This window comes from Triticum dicoccoides, chromosome 7A, assembly GCF_002162155.2.
Source record: "Triticum dicoccoides isolate Atlit2015 ecotype Zavitan chromosome 7A, WEW_v2.0, whole genome shotgun sequence".
In the NCBI taxonomy this organism is placed as follows: Eukaryota; Viridiplantae; Streptophyta; class Magnoliopsida; order Poales; family Poaceae; genus Triticum; species Triticum dicoccoides.
Genome location: NC_041392.1, coordinates 231614112 through 231629891, shown reverse-complemented (window position 1 = coordinate 231629891; position 15780 = coordinate 231614112). Strand labels below are relative to the sequence as shown.

At 44.4% G+C, this 15780-nt stretch overlaps 1 protein-coding gene across 1 annotated transcript; it reads left to right on the top strand.

Annotated features, from left to right (window-relative positions):
- Positions 1–813: 813 nt before the first annotated feature.
- LOC119331215 (nucleolin-like) lies at positions 814–9253 on the top strand. The gene is made up of 9 exons (XM_037604388.1): positions 814–1183; positions 2002–2105; positions 2809–3184; positions 5172–6068; positions 6714–6765; positions 6895–6962; positions 7047–7153; positions 7949–8036; positions 8282–9253. The coding sequence occupies exons 1-9, from the start codon at positions 1049–1051 to the stop codon at positions 8543–8545; spliced, it is 2091 nt and encodes a 696-aa protein (XP_037460285.1). The 5' UTR covers positions 814–1048; the 3' UTR covers positions 8546–9253.
- Positions 9254–15780: the final 6527 nt, after the last annotated feature.

Sequence of the window (15780 nt, the reverse complement as noted above, 5' to 3'; positions counted from 1 at the left end):
CCTAACTCTAACAGTCTAGGACTTTGGTACACAAGGGCAACTACTGAATCAGCCTATGCTCCCACGCTCGGGTGATCATGAGCGGTGTACATTGTAGTACACTTGACCATTATGTTGACTCCTCATGGATGGTTAGAATGCATTATCTCAAATGTCTTTACATTTTCACACACACACACATGTCAACATAGAAAGTATGAGCTTGAAGAACATTGACTCAATAACCATATTAACCTGAGAGACCTCACCAACATGTCATCAAAACCCTCTTAATAATTGCTCACATCCATATTTTCCCATTTAGTGACACTTGTAAGAGACGTGTATACTCGAAGCAATATACTTTTTGAGCTGGCATCCAACGTGAACGGCCACGCATGTGCTGAGACATGGCAGGTTCACACCTGTTGCTTGATCAACCACGCCGTGTCCAGCTGGCTCCATTCCAGCACCTTGTCTGGCCAGATGTCCATGGGTGCGTCGCGCGTGATGCCCTTATTCACCTTACTCGCAATAGATATTCCCTATTTCTTTTATACCTATGTAGATATAATCTCAAGTAAAAAAAATCTACATATGTCATGCAAAATTCTTAACACTAACAATTGTACTATAATTGTATTTTGTACACGAGTTAGAACTATACTATAATTGCTTGCCATTCATTGTTTCAGAATTTTCAATAGGTTACCGTATTGTATATTGACTCTTGTATATTTTTTCTGCGTTAAAAATGCATTAATTCGTCCCCCTTGGGCGGGTAACATATGCGCTCAAAAGCAATAAAACCCGAAACAAAAACCCAATAAAATCTCGCATCCTCTCGCTGTCCCGTCGCCTAACCCCATCCCCACCTCCTGGCGCTGCCGGCGCCTCCTCCCGGCTCGCCGAACTCCGCCGCCCCGCCCAAGCTTCCGAACTCCTTTCACAAGACCGGCGCGGATAAGGTCTTCGCCTCTCCGGTTCCTCCCCACCCGTCTCGGAACCAGGACCCCATCGGGCTGGATCTAGGGTTGCAAGGGGAGGGGTTCTGGAGGCCTCCGCCACGATGGAGGCGGCCGATCCCGCCGCGGACGGCCGCATCTTCAAGGCCGACTTCACCGACGCCGGCGCCTACCAGCTGCGGGAGCGCATGCGGGAGAAGCTCCGTGAGTTCGAGGGCAGCGCCGAAGACTCCATCGCGGTAAGATGTCGCCACTCTTCCCCCTCCCCTCCCCTCCCCTGCCTGTTGGCCTTCGCGTCGGTGTGTGCCTGGGTTCTGTAGTTGTACGAATTGTGCTATTGTGTTACCTTGTTTAGTGCCGCCACTTGCTCTCCCATGACGCGGTTAGGTCTCAGGACCTGGCAGGTTCGCATCTTTTGCTTGATTATTTGCTGCCAATGTAGTGCCACCTGTCGGTTCTAATTTGGTGTGCCTTCTAGTCGTATATAGACTACACTGTGCTTCACCTAGGCGAATTCAGTTAGTGCAACAGGCCAGAATCACCGAAATAACCTGTGATCACGCACGGTTTCGTCAACTGAGAACATTATGTTTATATTTGGTTCATTCCCCCCATTGGTGGGACTTTTTACAAGGCGATCATAGACTAGGAAATCTTCTTTGTGTTTGTTGCTGGGCTTTTCCGTGTACTCCCAGGCAAGGTTTAATTATTCAGCACCACTACAGAGTTGCTCAGTAATCATGGAACCCCCTAACACACACACGCACCAAATTTTTGTACTTTCCTACTTTGTTGAAGTACTAAAGTTTGGATGGAGCTCTGTTATCGACTTCTGCATGATGTTGGTTCGTTGCAGTTTGAACCTTGAACATGTTTGTGCATAGAATGAGTTTGACATCAAATACATTTCTTCAGCAGATATCATCTCCATGTATTCATTTTTTTGCACACACCAGGAAGTTAAACATCATGTTTTCATTCTCCTGTTGCTTTATTATTTAGATATAGATTTTTTGAGAGGGCAATAAGTGGACCTCTGTTGTTATCTTAAGTGCAGGACTACGTTATTGTGCTTCTCAGGAATGGAAAACGCAAGGACCAGGCCAGGAAGGAGCTCCATATTTTTTTAGGAGTTGATGACAGTGCATTGTTTATTTCATGGTTAGTACACTTGACGTGTGATTTATATTTCTGTGTGAACTAAGCTGACGACCAATCTCTATATTATTCCATAGTATTCTGTATAATCATAAATATTCAATATTCACTTATGGATGCGTATATAGACTCTAGAGAAATTTTTATTTTAGACTCAGTTCATGCAGACTACTTTTGTTTCAGCACTGAATCAACACGGAACTTTCCAAAAGAGGAGATAGTTTATAGATTATTGCATTGCCCTTTAAATCTCAAGTTCAATTAACTTGAATATAAATGAAAAGCAGTTCGCTGTTAATAGTACCGCTTGTTCTTCTCTTTCTCTTCTTTTGTTTCTCACAAGATAAATTGAATATGAACTTGAATTTTATATGGAGTTATGCTAAATTAAGAGCCTTTCTGTAGTTCTGATATTGGTTCGGTGCTTAACACTAAGCGGTCTGCGCAGTTTTATTGTAAAACATTATGAATGTGTGATACACATCGAATTTTAAAGTAATGATTTTTTTTGCATGGATTTTTTGTGAATTTGTTACTTATCTGCTTGCAACTGTGAAGAGGTGACGAAGTCTGTTTTTCTAGCTGGATTATTATTGTGTACTATAACAAAAAATATAAAATTTTCAACATTTCCAATCAAAAGTAATTGATATTCGTATTATCTTATCAAGTGTAATAATGAACACACTATTGTACGCCCTTATAGGCTGTGGGATCATCTATCTTTAAATTTGCACCTGTATGTGCAAACACAAGAGCAGGAGGTGGAGAACAAGGACGATGAAATCTCAAAAGAATTATCTGGAAGACATAAATCACCTGAGGTGCACACGAGAAGAGATCAAACGCCTCTTGAGCACACAAGTGAATCAAATACGACCATCAGGAGTCGGAATAAGAGGGATTGGAAAGGAACTGGCAGGGAGGGTAACAGAAACTTTCCACTTCGAAGTGTACTAACGGATATTTTGCACGGAGAAGAGAAAAGGCTGCAAAAGTCTACTGAAATACGGCAGCCTCCATCATCTAATCAACGGAATGGAAGAAAGCGCGATCGGGAGGATGAGCCACAACAAACAAAGGTGCGTATGGAAAATCTTAATAAAAGTTCTGCTTTTGTTAACCAAACGTGTTGTCGGCAACAATGGCCGTAATGTCTACTCCCTCCGTCCGGAAATACTTGTCATCAAGATGAATAAAAGGGGATGTATCTAGATGTATTTTAGTTCTAGATACACCCCTTTTTATCCATTTTGATGACAAGTATTTCCGGACGGAGGGAGTACTTTGCTATGTTTTTTTAATGGCGTGTGTCTGAATTCTGATTTGCATTGTAACGAAATGTTTAATTATTTATGCTTCTCTACATATATCACTAGAAAGAAGCTTGCTAAGACTGACTAGTAAATGTGTAGTGCAATGCACGTTGATATTAGGGAGGAAATTAATTGCACGTCCATACTCCCTCCATTCCACAATGTAGTGCGCTCGCGCTTTCCAGGATTTAAGTTTGACCATAAATTTAACCAACGAGACCAACTGCACGGGAGCAAAAATCATATACCACCAAATTCATATTTTTGATACAAATTCAGTGGTATAATTTTTACTTCCGCCGCAGTCGGTCTCGTTGGTTAAATTTATGGTCAAACTTAGACCTCGGGAAGCGCGGGCACACTACATTGTGGAACGGAGGAAGTATTAGGTAGGATATCAATTACGCATTAATGATTAGCACAGACGTTGATATTTGGTACTCCCTCCGTCTGGAAAAGCTTGTCCCAAGCTTGTGTCCATCAAATGGATGTATCTAGCACTAACTTGGTGTTAGATACATCCATTTAAGGGACAAGCTTTTTCGGACGGAGGGAGTATGATATTAATTGCACGTGAAACATGTTGAGTGCTCAACATTGGAGCAATCTAGGTCATTGGATTGACATGGTTTGATGGCTTAGACTAGATTAATTGGACCTGCCCTTTTGGGTCTTTTTATGTTGGTTTATGGATTTACTAATTCCAATTTTTAACATCACCAATAACAATGTATGACAAAAATTCAGGTCTAAGTTTGTGGCTGAAACGATCATATCTTTAGGTTTGGTTCATTCCATTTTCCAACAATTGCATCACAAAACTAATATTCTTGGTAACTGACAAGTAACAACCCATAATGTAGTGCACTCGTGCTTTCCGGGATTTAAGTTTGACCATAAATTTAACCAACGAGACCGACTGCGGCGGGAGTAAAAATTATACCACTGAATTTGTATCGAGCAAAAATCATACCATTGAATTCGTATTTTCGATACAAATTCAGTGGTATAAATTTTACTCCCGCCGCAGTCGGTCTCGTTGGTTAAATTTATGGTCAAACTTAGACCTCAGGAAGCGCGGGCGCACTACATTGTGGAACGGAGGAAGTATTAGGTAGGATATCAATTACGTGTTAATGATTAGCAGTTTAGCACATACGTTGATATTTAGTATGATATTAATTGCACGTGAAACATGTTGAGTGCTCAACATTGGAGCAATCTAGGTCATTGGATTGACATGGTTTGATGGCTTAGACTAGATTAATTGGACCTGCCCCTTTGGGTCTTTTTATGTTGGTATATGGATTTACTAATTCCAATTTTTAACATCAGCAATAACAATGTATGACGAAAATTCAGGTCTAAGTTTGTGGCTGAAACGATCATATCTTTAGGTTTGGTTCATTCCATTTTCCAACAGTTGCATCACAAAACTAATATTCTTGGTAACTGACAAGTGACAACCCAAATGTTTGCTTCCCGTGAATATGCTTATATGAGCTTTAACTATGTTTATAAGCTACAGTAGCTTGTTTCCTATTAAGACCAACTGATTGAGCAAAATGTTGAGAAACTTGTCGAATAGACAAAACATCAGTATGACCACCTTAAATATTTTTATATTCTACTTGGATGAGGAAATTGCCATTGTACCAGTGTGTATTTATACTACGACTCCACTTGAGATGTTTCTTTTGTCCACCTGAAATCAATATGTCATTTACAATCAATTCAATTTTTTTTTGCCCAGAGAGAATTGCCTTCACGTCCGGTGCTTGGTGCTTCCCGTCGTCTTCTGCAGTTCGCCGTTCGAGATGCTGTAAAAGCTGTACAGCAAACCAGCAGCTCTACGGAGCCATCTTCTAAGCGCCTACGCTCTGTTGTTTCCACGGTACCCACAGACAACCAGCATGGTAAAATGTCAGAAAGATCTACAGACAGCCTACATGACAGGAGATCAGAGAGAGCTACAGACAGCCTGCATGACAGGAGATCAGAAAGATCTGCAGACAAAACGAATGATAAAAGAGTAGAAAGAAAAAGGCAAATTCTACAAGTACCTGGAGCCGCTTTAGCTCTTAGAGCTGTTGCAGAGGCTGCTGCAGACTCTTCCAAAGCAAGATCTACTGGAAGTGTGTTCAGTAGATTGGGTCAAGGGAATGCTGTGAATCAACCATCTCGTTCTCGTGAAGAGAAGAGAGGCTATGATGATTTTGAACCAGCTACAACAATAGATGATCACGACTCTGATCAGCATGATAATGACGAGCAGATATCTGGAGACCTGGAGATAGCAGACGGGGAAGATGAAATGAATGTTGATACTACCTCTGATGAGGATGCGGACATAGATGATGAAATGACTAGATACCAAAGTTCGGATTCACATGTTGTGGAGAAGAAATATACATTGACAAAATGCAGTGCTGAACCTGAGACCAATAAAACAAAGCATTCAAGTTTGACTTATGAGGAGCAACCTGTTTCTTCGGCACCAATAAGAGCAAGCAAAACTGTTGCTGCTCCAGTTAACCCCATTTCTGTGGAACCTCCAAATTTTGGAACACCAAAAGATGTTCATGTTGTGGAGAAGCCGGACATCACACCCATGAATGCTAATGTTGGCCCTCCAGCTATTAATGTCAAAGTAAGTTACCTCATACATGCAGCAAGCAATTTTTTATGATAAATTGCACCATCTTTAGCATTTGCAAGTGCCTGTTCTGATTATAAGTTATGAAAGAACCATAACTCAGACCGTGTTAATAATCTATGTTTCTATGTTTTAGGTTTGAACAAGCGTAAACTTTTTAATATTTCCCACATATCCTAGCACAGACATTATTTTTCTGTTGGCCCTATACATGGTAGTGATGAGCTGTACTCGTTTACCATTTTGGGTTGAATGGAATATCAGTAGGAACACTGGGTCATCATGTGAAAACAAAACATATTATTTCAACAACTTGCTGGTAGATGCGTCTACTGGATTAAACGGGTCAGCTTACTTGTTTTGCAGAGTTACTTTAGTCAGCTTTGATCTCCATGTGACTAACGGGAACTTGAATGAAAAGCTAAAGCTATTATTATACCACTATTGCTTGAATTTAAGGCATAGGCACGTACTTTCCAATGGAATATTTCTTTTAATAAAAAGGAAGATCCACAGTCTGTTTCTTTCTGAGGGTGTTGATTACTTTTTCTGTTCTTTTGGTCATTGGCAAATGTTTATAGCTTATTTAGGAATTAGGAATCCAGTGGTAGATGTGTTCTGACTGTAAAAATTGTTCAGGAATTAGGTCATGGAGAAGTCCAAAAGGATTCACAGCGCTCTGCAACATCTGGTATGTAACGAAATTAGTGTTTGTAATATTCTTTTTGTAATACATCAAAGAAATATGCAAAGCAAGATGCTTCACATTTTACAGGATACCACTTATTATTTAATGTAACAAATATTGCCTTCCTTGCAGTTTCTAGTTCATATAGCACTGCCCATCCCACAGAAGATGCGGATTCAAGGACCCTCTATGTTAGCAATGTAAGTATCCTTCTCTCATCTCCCTTTCTATTGTATGTGATATGTCTTTAGACTCTTCTATTCACCTGCCAATTTTGTTTGAAGGTTCACTTTGCTGCCACCAAGGACTCACTGTCTCGCCATTTCAACAAGTTTGGTGCAGTGCTGAAAGTAGTCATTGTTACTAATGCAGCAACTGGGCAGCCAACAGGGTTAGTTTGTTTTTATGATAATTGTTTCAGCGATTAGATTTTTTTAAATGTTTCTATTAGTTATTTGTTACTTGCATCACATTACATGAGATAAAATTGCATGGTGGCTGTGGAGAAGTGAAGTGGAAGTTCATGTTGGCATATCTAGTTTGAAGCACTCATTAGGTGCTAATTTGCTTCTCCTGCTAATTTAGGATCAAAATGTCTCAAGACTTATGTGGATGTTTGATTCACTACTTGAGACTGAAACCAGTACTAAGACAAACAGAAGCATGAAGTATACATCCAAGTGTACACAAAAGGAGGATACCGCAAAGAAATTGGAAGTAAAATTGTCAGTAGATTTGGTATCTGAATTAAAAGACCAGTCTGATACTCAACTAAAACCACAGCACTTATTTTGGATTGGAGAGAGTAGCATTTAGTAGGTGGTAGCAATAGATGCCTCAAACATCTTCATTGGCAATATTATTGCAAGTTACTGTCACTGAGGAAAGAACAAGTCGCATCATAGTCTGTCGTACTTTTCTTGAGTTTTGATTATTTGCGTGCAATTTGGAACCCACCGGTTAGGTTGTAGCTTATGTTAAGTGTTTGAAAAGTATATTGTATATGCCCATTTGAATTGCTATGACTGGAGCTGGGTTAAGAAGTTTAAGGATCTTAAAGATGAATGTTTAAGTTCATGGATCTAAGTTGAAGATAATAGCAAGTTGAAAGTAAAATAAGCTAGCTACTTCACTCTAAAGTTCTATTTCTTGAAAGACATTGCTGAATGTTTTTTTTCTGACACAGGTCTGCCTATGTAGAGTTTTTACACACAGAGTCGGCTGAAAGAGCTCTGTCATTGAATGGCACATCATTTATGACGCGCATTCTAAAGGTATGATTGCTACCTTCTTTTGAACATGTCATATACTTGTAATTTTGGCACTCAAGTAGAAGCGGAACATACAACATAATCCTTGTAACTATGACGTTCTGTAGATCTCGTGGCATGAGGGTTAGCATGTTATCACTGTTATTTTGTTGGTTAGACTTTTGGGTTGCCTTCAAACACATTGCGAAAGCCTCTGAGTACTGAGTGCACTGTATAATGATACTCATGCCATTTTTTCTATATCGTAGGTCGTGAGACGAAGCTCCCATGAAGCTGCTCACTTTTATGGTTGGCCTGGTAGTGGTCGATCATCATATGCTAGGGGTAGGATGGCATACCCAAGGGGTGTTCTCCCTGGTAGCTCATTTAGAGGGCGTACTCCGATGAAAGCAGGTGCCAGAAGTTTTCAGTGGAAACGTGAGCCTTCAGGCACGGAGTCAAATGCAGGTGCAAAACCCGACATGAGTGTGGCATTGGCTTCAGCTGAGCAGGTGCTTCCACCAGCCACATAGGAGATATTATGTTATATTTGATCATAGTGAGAACCAATTGGTGTCTTCCAGTTGTCCAGCATGTTTAAATGAGAACAATAGGGCCAATAAGCTGACAACAAGATGGTTGCTCCAAAATGCTGCTTTGTAAAAAGGCTAAACAGGAAAAGAACATAAAAAGGGAAAAAAGGAAAGAAAAAAAGGGGAAAGGGATCCGGAGTCCAAACTCGATAAACTGCGATGCGGATGCTTGGAGATGGTTGTCCTTTGTCAATCGATGATCAGTCTGCCATAACAAGCAGTTTTCGTTAGTCATCTGAAAGGGGCTTACTCGGACTCGAAATAAGTTGCAGCTTTTCTGTTGTATTGGTGGTTGCTTCACTGAGGACTGGTTTCCAACTTGACCAAAAGGAGGTCCGGTTTTCGGACATGATATTCTAGCGCGTATGCGCTTTGTCAATGTAAGCCCCGACTGTATAGCATCCTATTTATCTGTACTCATCCCTCTGGCCCCTTTCCCAAGCAAAAAAAGTTGAAAAAAAGGAAAAAAATGTCTTATGTCTCTGTGTTATTTCCTATTGAACCGACTGTTTTTTGTTCATTTCTTATGTATTGATACTTTCTAGTTAAACATTCGTTTAATATATGTGCTGAACATTATTACATTTGGGTGTAACAATGTTCTGGAACACCCTGCCCTATGCATAAATGAATTGAGCTTGCTAGTTGTACCCTGGGTGTGAATTGGCTGTCTGGCATGCAGCATCCATGTTGAATTTATGTATGCTTTTGAGTGTAATCCTCTGTTGTCATGTCACTGCATCCTGCACATAGTTATCCTGGCTGATCCGTGTTCTTCATCAGTCTGTTGTAGTAGTGTGTACTTAGGTGCCGTCTTTTTGGCGGGGCATTGTGTATACGCGCCTGTGTGATATACGTTTTGCGTGTTGTTGCTTTGGCCCTCATATGCAGTGGCAGGCCGGCGTAAGGGCAAACACTAATGTGCATATATGTGTACTTGTATGCACTCCAAGATCACAGTCTGGGCACAAGTTAGACCTTGCGGTATGTTTGAGCATAGGCACATTTTTTTTGGGGGGAGGGATGCGTATTCACAGAAAAATGCAAAGCTGCTGAGGCTATACCGTAGCGGGCTAGTGAGAAACAAACCACTTACTACTACGTCCACAAAATCCTGCGTCGCGAGCACGTGAAGCCACCTAGTGGGTTTAGCCTCCGGTCCGGTGCGGCGCGGCTAGTGGTTTTGCGGCGCAGCCTAGCGTCACCGCCCTGTCACGGCATCCATGGGCCACTGGGCCAGCGGGCAGTGGCGGAGCCAGGAAAAATTAGGAGTCGGGACGGACCGCAAGCTAACTAAAAATACGGCGAACCGCAATCGGGCATTTGGATACATATTTTGCAACTATAAGCACTAAATTAGAGAACCACAAATCAATACAAAGTCAAATGACCTATACCGCATTGTCCATAAACATAATCTCAATAAAAATCTGGAATTAAATACGTCAGCTAATTGCTGAATAAACAATACTTGCTCTAGGAATCCAAAAAATTCTCATATATGAAATTTAATAACTTAAGATTAAAATTTGATGATCTGGAATGATTGAACTAACTGACAATGGTTAGGTTGGAGGAGTCTAGAAGAAACAATACCTATGGGGAGTGGAGATGGATTTTTCTTCAATGAACGGAATGATGGAATCCCCAAATTCCTATATCCCTATAGACTATAAACCAATACAGTTAAAGATCTAAAATACGAGGAGTGAATTCTCATCCCATACCATAAATTTTGCGTGTGCATGACCACTGGTTAAATTTCCCAAATCTATACAACCTTTAACTCACCTCGCCTAATCAGCGGGTTTGAATGGCTAGGAGGAGTCGCTGTCGATTACCGTCTTCCTGCCCCTGTGCCCGTTAAATCACCGGTGCGTTCTGCCTTCTGCTAGACTGCGGCGGCCGACGAAGTCGCACGTATGGTCGTTGCGATCGAACTGATTGAGGGAGGAGGTTTTTTTTCTCAGATCAGATGGAGGAGGTGAAGACGCGTGAGCACACTGCGTTGATAGTTTTTTTTTAGAACTCACTGCGTTGATAGTTGTGCAGGCAGTTCTATCTCCCCTACGAGCAGCCATGGGCCTAGGAACAGCCGTGCAAGTTAGTTTTTTTAGGGCTTGCCGTGCAAGTTAGTTGAATGGGCCTAGAGGGACCAAGGCCCAGCGATTTGCCCGGGCAAGTCATGATAAATACAGCTCATTAGTACGTGACGCTAACAAAAAAGCAAATTAGTACGTAGGGTCGTAGGGTCATAGCGTATTTTATACAGCAGCTGGCTGGTGAGCCCGGGCAGCTGCCCCGGGTCGCCGGGTGCTGCCTCCGCCACTGCCAGCGGGTGGTGTTTGCGTCGGTGTTAGGTTTGGGACCTGGCCTTTGTGGACATCTTACTTAAGATAATCCAGCGGCGTCATTAGCCATAACCCATGAATGCTCCATGGACACGTCGGCGGCATGCGCGTATGCATACTCAACAAGCCTCCTCTGGTATTTTCGTAAGCACGGTTCCCAGTTCCTTCGTTATACGACAATAAGGTGTGGCTCAGCAATGACCAAATCCTCCTAGTTATAAAAAAAATAAGGCCGGAACCTCTCCCCATCCTTGAAAAAAATGGTTGGATTCGTCCCCTCATGCCAACACTATGTTGTCACGGCCCACGGCGAGGACGCAGACGGAGATTAAAAACAATATCTTGTTGGATTTGGTTTGCCTGGGCTGGGCCACACTCTCCTCTTGTGCGGAACAGCTTTAGGTCTAATCTACGCAGGGGATTCTCTCTCTCTCTCTGCTGAAATATCATATGCTTACACCAGAGAGCAGAGAAAGCAGCCACTTGAGCCGTCACGTCGGCCTCGTCCTCGCGATCGCGATAAACAAATCGTGTTTTTTTCTTTCTCTTCGTTGGATTGGAGGCGATGAATGAATGGATCCTGTTGCTGTGCTTTGTGGGGGCAGCCCACTAAACCTGATTGATGCACATATATTAAACCGCCCAGTTGTGGCTCGAATCGACGGAGCATTAGTCGGCAAGTCTGGCAACGTGCCAGCCCCGTCTAGGCACTAGTAGGCAGGAAAAAAAACAGGATAACTGGATCCGCGTACCCTGTACCCTGAACCACATGAGTAGCATGCACGCTGTGGTTTATGCGGTATGCCTAAAACTAAAAAATGACGATGTAAAATCTGATTTGAAGACAAAATATGTCGTTCCGCACTTCGGTGCGTCTAGCAAGAGAAGGCGCCTGCGGTTTGTAGGTCAAAGCAGCTAATAACAGCGGGAGGTACAATATATATAGCCGTAAAAGGTCAAACTAGCTTCAACAGTTGGCTCGAATCAAACTGCCTCGAATGACTCAAACTAATACTGACGCCGGACGTACTCCACGCGCATATTTCCCCGCTGCCAAGGCCAACTCTACAAACGGACGCCCGTTTAGCCAAATTCTGCCTATTTAGATAGAACAGTGGAATGATGTCCGGACCTGTCATGAGATACGGTGGTCGTGCGTCCAACGTGCGGACACATTCTATGGTCTTATTCTGTTCGTCACGGTTAAAAATGTCCATATATTCATATTTCAATGTTTAAAACTAGTTTGCAAATCCAAATATTAATTGTCTGAAATAAAAATAGTTTTACAACCCAATTAAAATTGTCTTTAATAAAATAGTTTTACAACCAAATCGAAATTGTCTTGAATGAACCAATACATCTATTGGTTGCCAATGTGAGTCCACATGTGCTCAACCAAGTCATTTTGAAGATCCAAATGAGTGTGCCAATCACGCAGTTCACGATGAAATTAGGCAAACTGTTCAAACGTGAGCGGTTCTTGGTGTAGGGGCTCAACATTTTCACCTTGAAAAACAAATCCTTGGTCGAAGATCATGTTATCACGCTCGTCCTCGATGATCATGTTGTGCATGATCACAAAAGCAGTTATCATCCTCCAAATCTTCCCTTCATCCCATGTCAGTGCAGGGTTTCGAACGATACCCCATCGAGATTGAAGCACACCAAAAGCATGTTCCACGTCCTTTCTAGCACTCTCTTGCATTTGGGCAAGTCTCTTTCTCTTCTCACCTTGGGGGTTCGAGATTGTCTTCATCAAAGTTGACCACTGAGGATATATACCATCAGCTAGGTAGTATCCCTTGCTGTACTGGTGATCGTTGATCTCAAAGTTGACAGGTGGGGAGTGGCTTTCTGCAAGCCTTGCGAAGACTGGAAAACGCTGCGGCACATTGATATCATTGTGAGAACCTGCTATGCCGAAGAAAGAATGCCATATCCAAAGATCTTGCGAAGCCACCGCTTCTAATATGACAGTGCACGCTTTAACATGCCACTTGTATTGGCCCTGCCAAGCAAATGAACAATTTTCCCACTCCTAGTGCATACAATCTATACTGCCAAGCATGCTTGGAAAGCTTCTAACTGCGTTGGTCGGCAACAACCTTTCTATATCAGCGGCATTTGGCTGCCTCAAGTACTCAGGGCCAAACACTGCCACCACGGCCTTGCAGAAGTGTACAGTGACAACAAGCATGTCGACTTACTCATACGCACATACTCGTCCACCAGATCGCCTGGAATTTCATATGCAAGCATGCGGATGGCCACGGTACATTTTTGGTAAGAGGAAAATTCAAACTTGCCAAGGGCATCCGTCTTGCACTTGAAGTATGGGTCATGAGCAACCACTCCCTCTCGCATACGATCGAACATATGCCTTGCCATACGAAAACAGCAACGGTATTTTTCCGGCTTGAAGAGCGGGGTATTCGCAAAGTAATCGGCATAGAGCAGGGCGTGGCCTCTCTCTGTTGCGGTTCAAGTTGGGAGCATAGCCAGGACTAACCCCCTGTACCAAGGAAGCTGCCGTTCAATGTGGTCGTGAACGACTAATGCAGCCACCACAAGATCTTCGTCATCCGAGGACGAATCGTCCGATGAATAAATAAAGTGGTGGAAGAAAAATTCATCTCCACTGTCCATACCTTTGTGGGCAAAATGTCAAACACCTTACGATCGTGGTGGCAAAGAGGCACGATGATCACCTCGATGCAGTAGGGGTGGTTGGCAGCCAGCTATTGGCCGCTCTGGAGCACCCGACGGAAGCTGCCGTGGTCCATATCCGTCGCCGACGGTCGTATCCCCTCTGGCACCAGCTACGAGTTGACGGTCAAATCTCCTCCAAGCGACAACCAATACTCCTACGAAAGCGTGGGCGTGGTGGCGGCCATGTCGAGACATGATTTGGCATGGACGGCCCGGGATGAGCAGCGAGGAGGCGGCCGGAGAATAGTGGCGGCGACGGTGGCGGGTTGGGACGTGGGAGAGCGGGTGGAGGCGTTGGAGGCGAATGGAGTGCTAGTGTCCCTGACAGATGGGCCACGGGAAGAACAAGGACGTACGTCCAGCCCATCCGCGTGATGTCCGTTTCATCCTAAACTCAACGTAAGTTTGGGCCAAGAATCAATCAGAAACGGATGAAATCTAAATATTTGTCTGTTTAGGGCCGCACGTTGGGCCGCACTATTCCTTCATTTTATGTTAAACGGACGCATTCGGACGGGATGGGGTCGCGCGATGGAGTTGGCCTAATCGCGAGACCGCCGATTGGGAGGGCTCGCTCATCGTGATTAAACAGAATCACCGGCGCGCGGCGCGGGATCGACGATTCGGTCGGTGCAACAGGCTTGAAATTTAAGGTCGGCTGTCGATCGGGCTGGGGGTTGGGGGCGACCACTCCGCACACTCAATCATCGTGCACCCCCATGATTGATTGATCCCCTATCCCCTGCGCGGCCGTCTGCTCCTCCGTTAGGTAGCCTCCTCCCAATCGAGCATATTTCCCTCGTTTAATCAAGTGTTAGTATGGACTCGTATATTTTTGGGTGGGGGGCCATGCCAGTCAGGCGACTAATCAGCCGACATTTTCACCTTAATGACCCGGAGCGTTTTACCGTTGACAGACACGCTGCACCCACGTGCTTAATCATCGCGCTAAAACTAACCAGGAGGGAAACAGCATCGGCGTACGGGCGGTCGACACGTGGCACGCCCGTGCACGAGGCGGACAGCGACGGGCGCGGGGCCCAGACTAGGATAATTTAGGAAGGGGCTCGGCAGCACGCTGGCTCGTGCTGATCCGTATCGCAGACAGCTCAGCGGCGGGGACAGCGACCCGGCGGCCGAGCCGGTCGATGGCCTGCGCACGGTGGGGAGACGAGGGCGGCACGGAGGGACGGACGGACGGCTGCCTTCCACGGCTCCACCCACCGCCCCCGCACCGCACCGCACCGGGCTCGGCGCGACGGCGGTGCCGATGGACGGCCTTTTGGTGCGCCTGCCTTTTCTGCCCGCTTTCTTGTTGCTACCCTCGCCCGTCCATCGGGTGCGGTGCGGTGCGGGGACGGCCCGGCTCGGTCAGCTTTGGGAGGCTACGGGTTCGATCCGCGCTGCTTCGCCGGACACAGGGGGCCACCGCCACCACCACCACGCCGACGTACATGGGATGCCGCAATTCACATGGGACATATGACATGGTATCTCTGGTCCATGCTGCAGATGCGTGTGCCGCGGTTTTGACCCTTCTGCCCCTCCCGGGTTACAAGTTGCCATGTGCGCGTACTATAGCCCGGTGAACCCAGTCCCATGTAGCTGACGGCAGCTATGCCCCACGTGGACCGCAAGGCCAGGGGCAACGATTGCTGCAAAATGGTCAAAACCTGCAACATCATTTTTTATTGAAAGAATTCACCGTCTAAGTCAATATATGTAAACCATAAATTCACCCTCCGAATAGATAAACCGACGTGTGACCGAAAGGCAACTTGAAACTCTTAGTTTTCTACTGAACAGTCTATTAGCTTTTTTTAACATCGGTACAGACAAACGCTCGTATACGCGCGCATACACCCATCTCTATGAACGCACACACGCATACCCTATCCTTATGAGCACAGTTGAAAGACTGAGCCGACATATTATTTTGAGATTTACGAAGTTACCGTAGGCGCCTTGTCATCGACGGGAACGTCTTCTTTCACTGAATGCGCATCGTCGGAAATTCTGAAATAAATCTAGGGATAAATGCGAGCATCAGGATTTGAACTCTGGTGGGTTGAGGATACCACAGTCCCTCTAACCATCCAACCACATTTTGAT

What these genes read in the sequence shown, in the direction of transcription:
- LOC119331215 (XM_037604388.1), top strand. Translation starts at nt 1,049, where the DNA reads ATGGAGGCGGCCGATCCCGCCGCGGACGGCCGCATCTTCAAGGCCGAC. An exon ending in ATGAGCCACAACAAACAAAG is followed by an intron (nt 3,185 to 5,171) that starts GTGCGTATGGAA and finishes TTTTTTGCCCAG; the next exon opens with AGAGAATTGCCTTCACGTCC. An exon ending in GGACCCTCTATGTTAGCAAT is followed by an intron (nt 6,963 to 7,046) that starts GTAAGTATCCTT and finishes TTTTGTTTGAAG; the next exon opens with GTTCACTTTGCTGCCACCAA.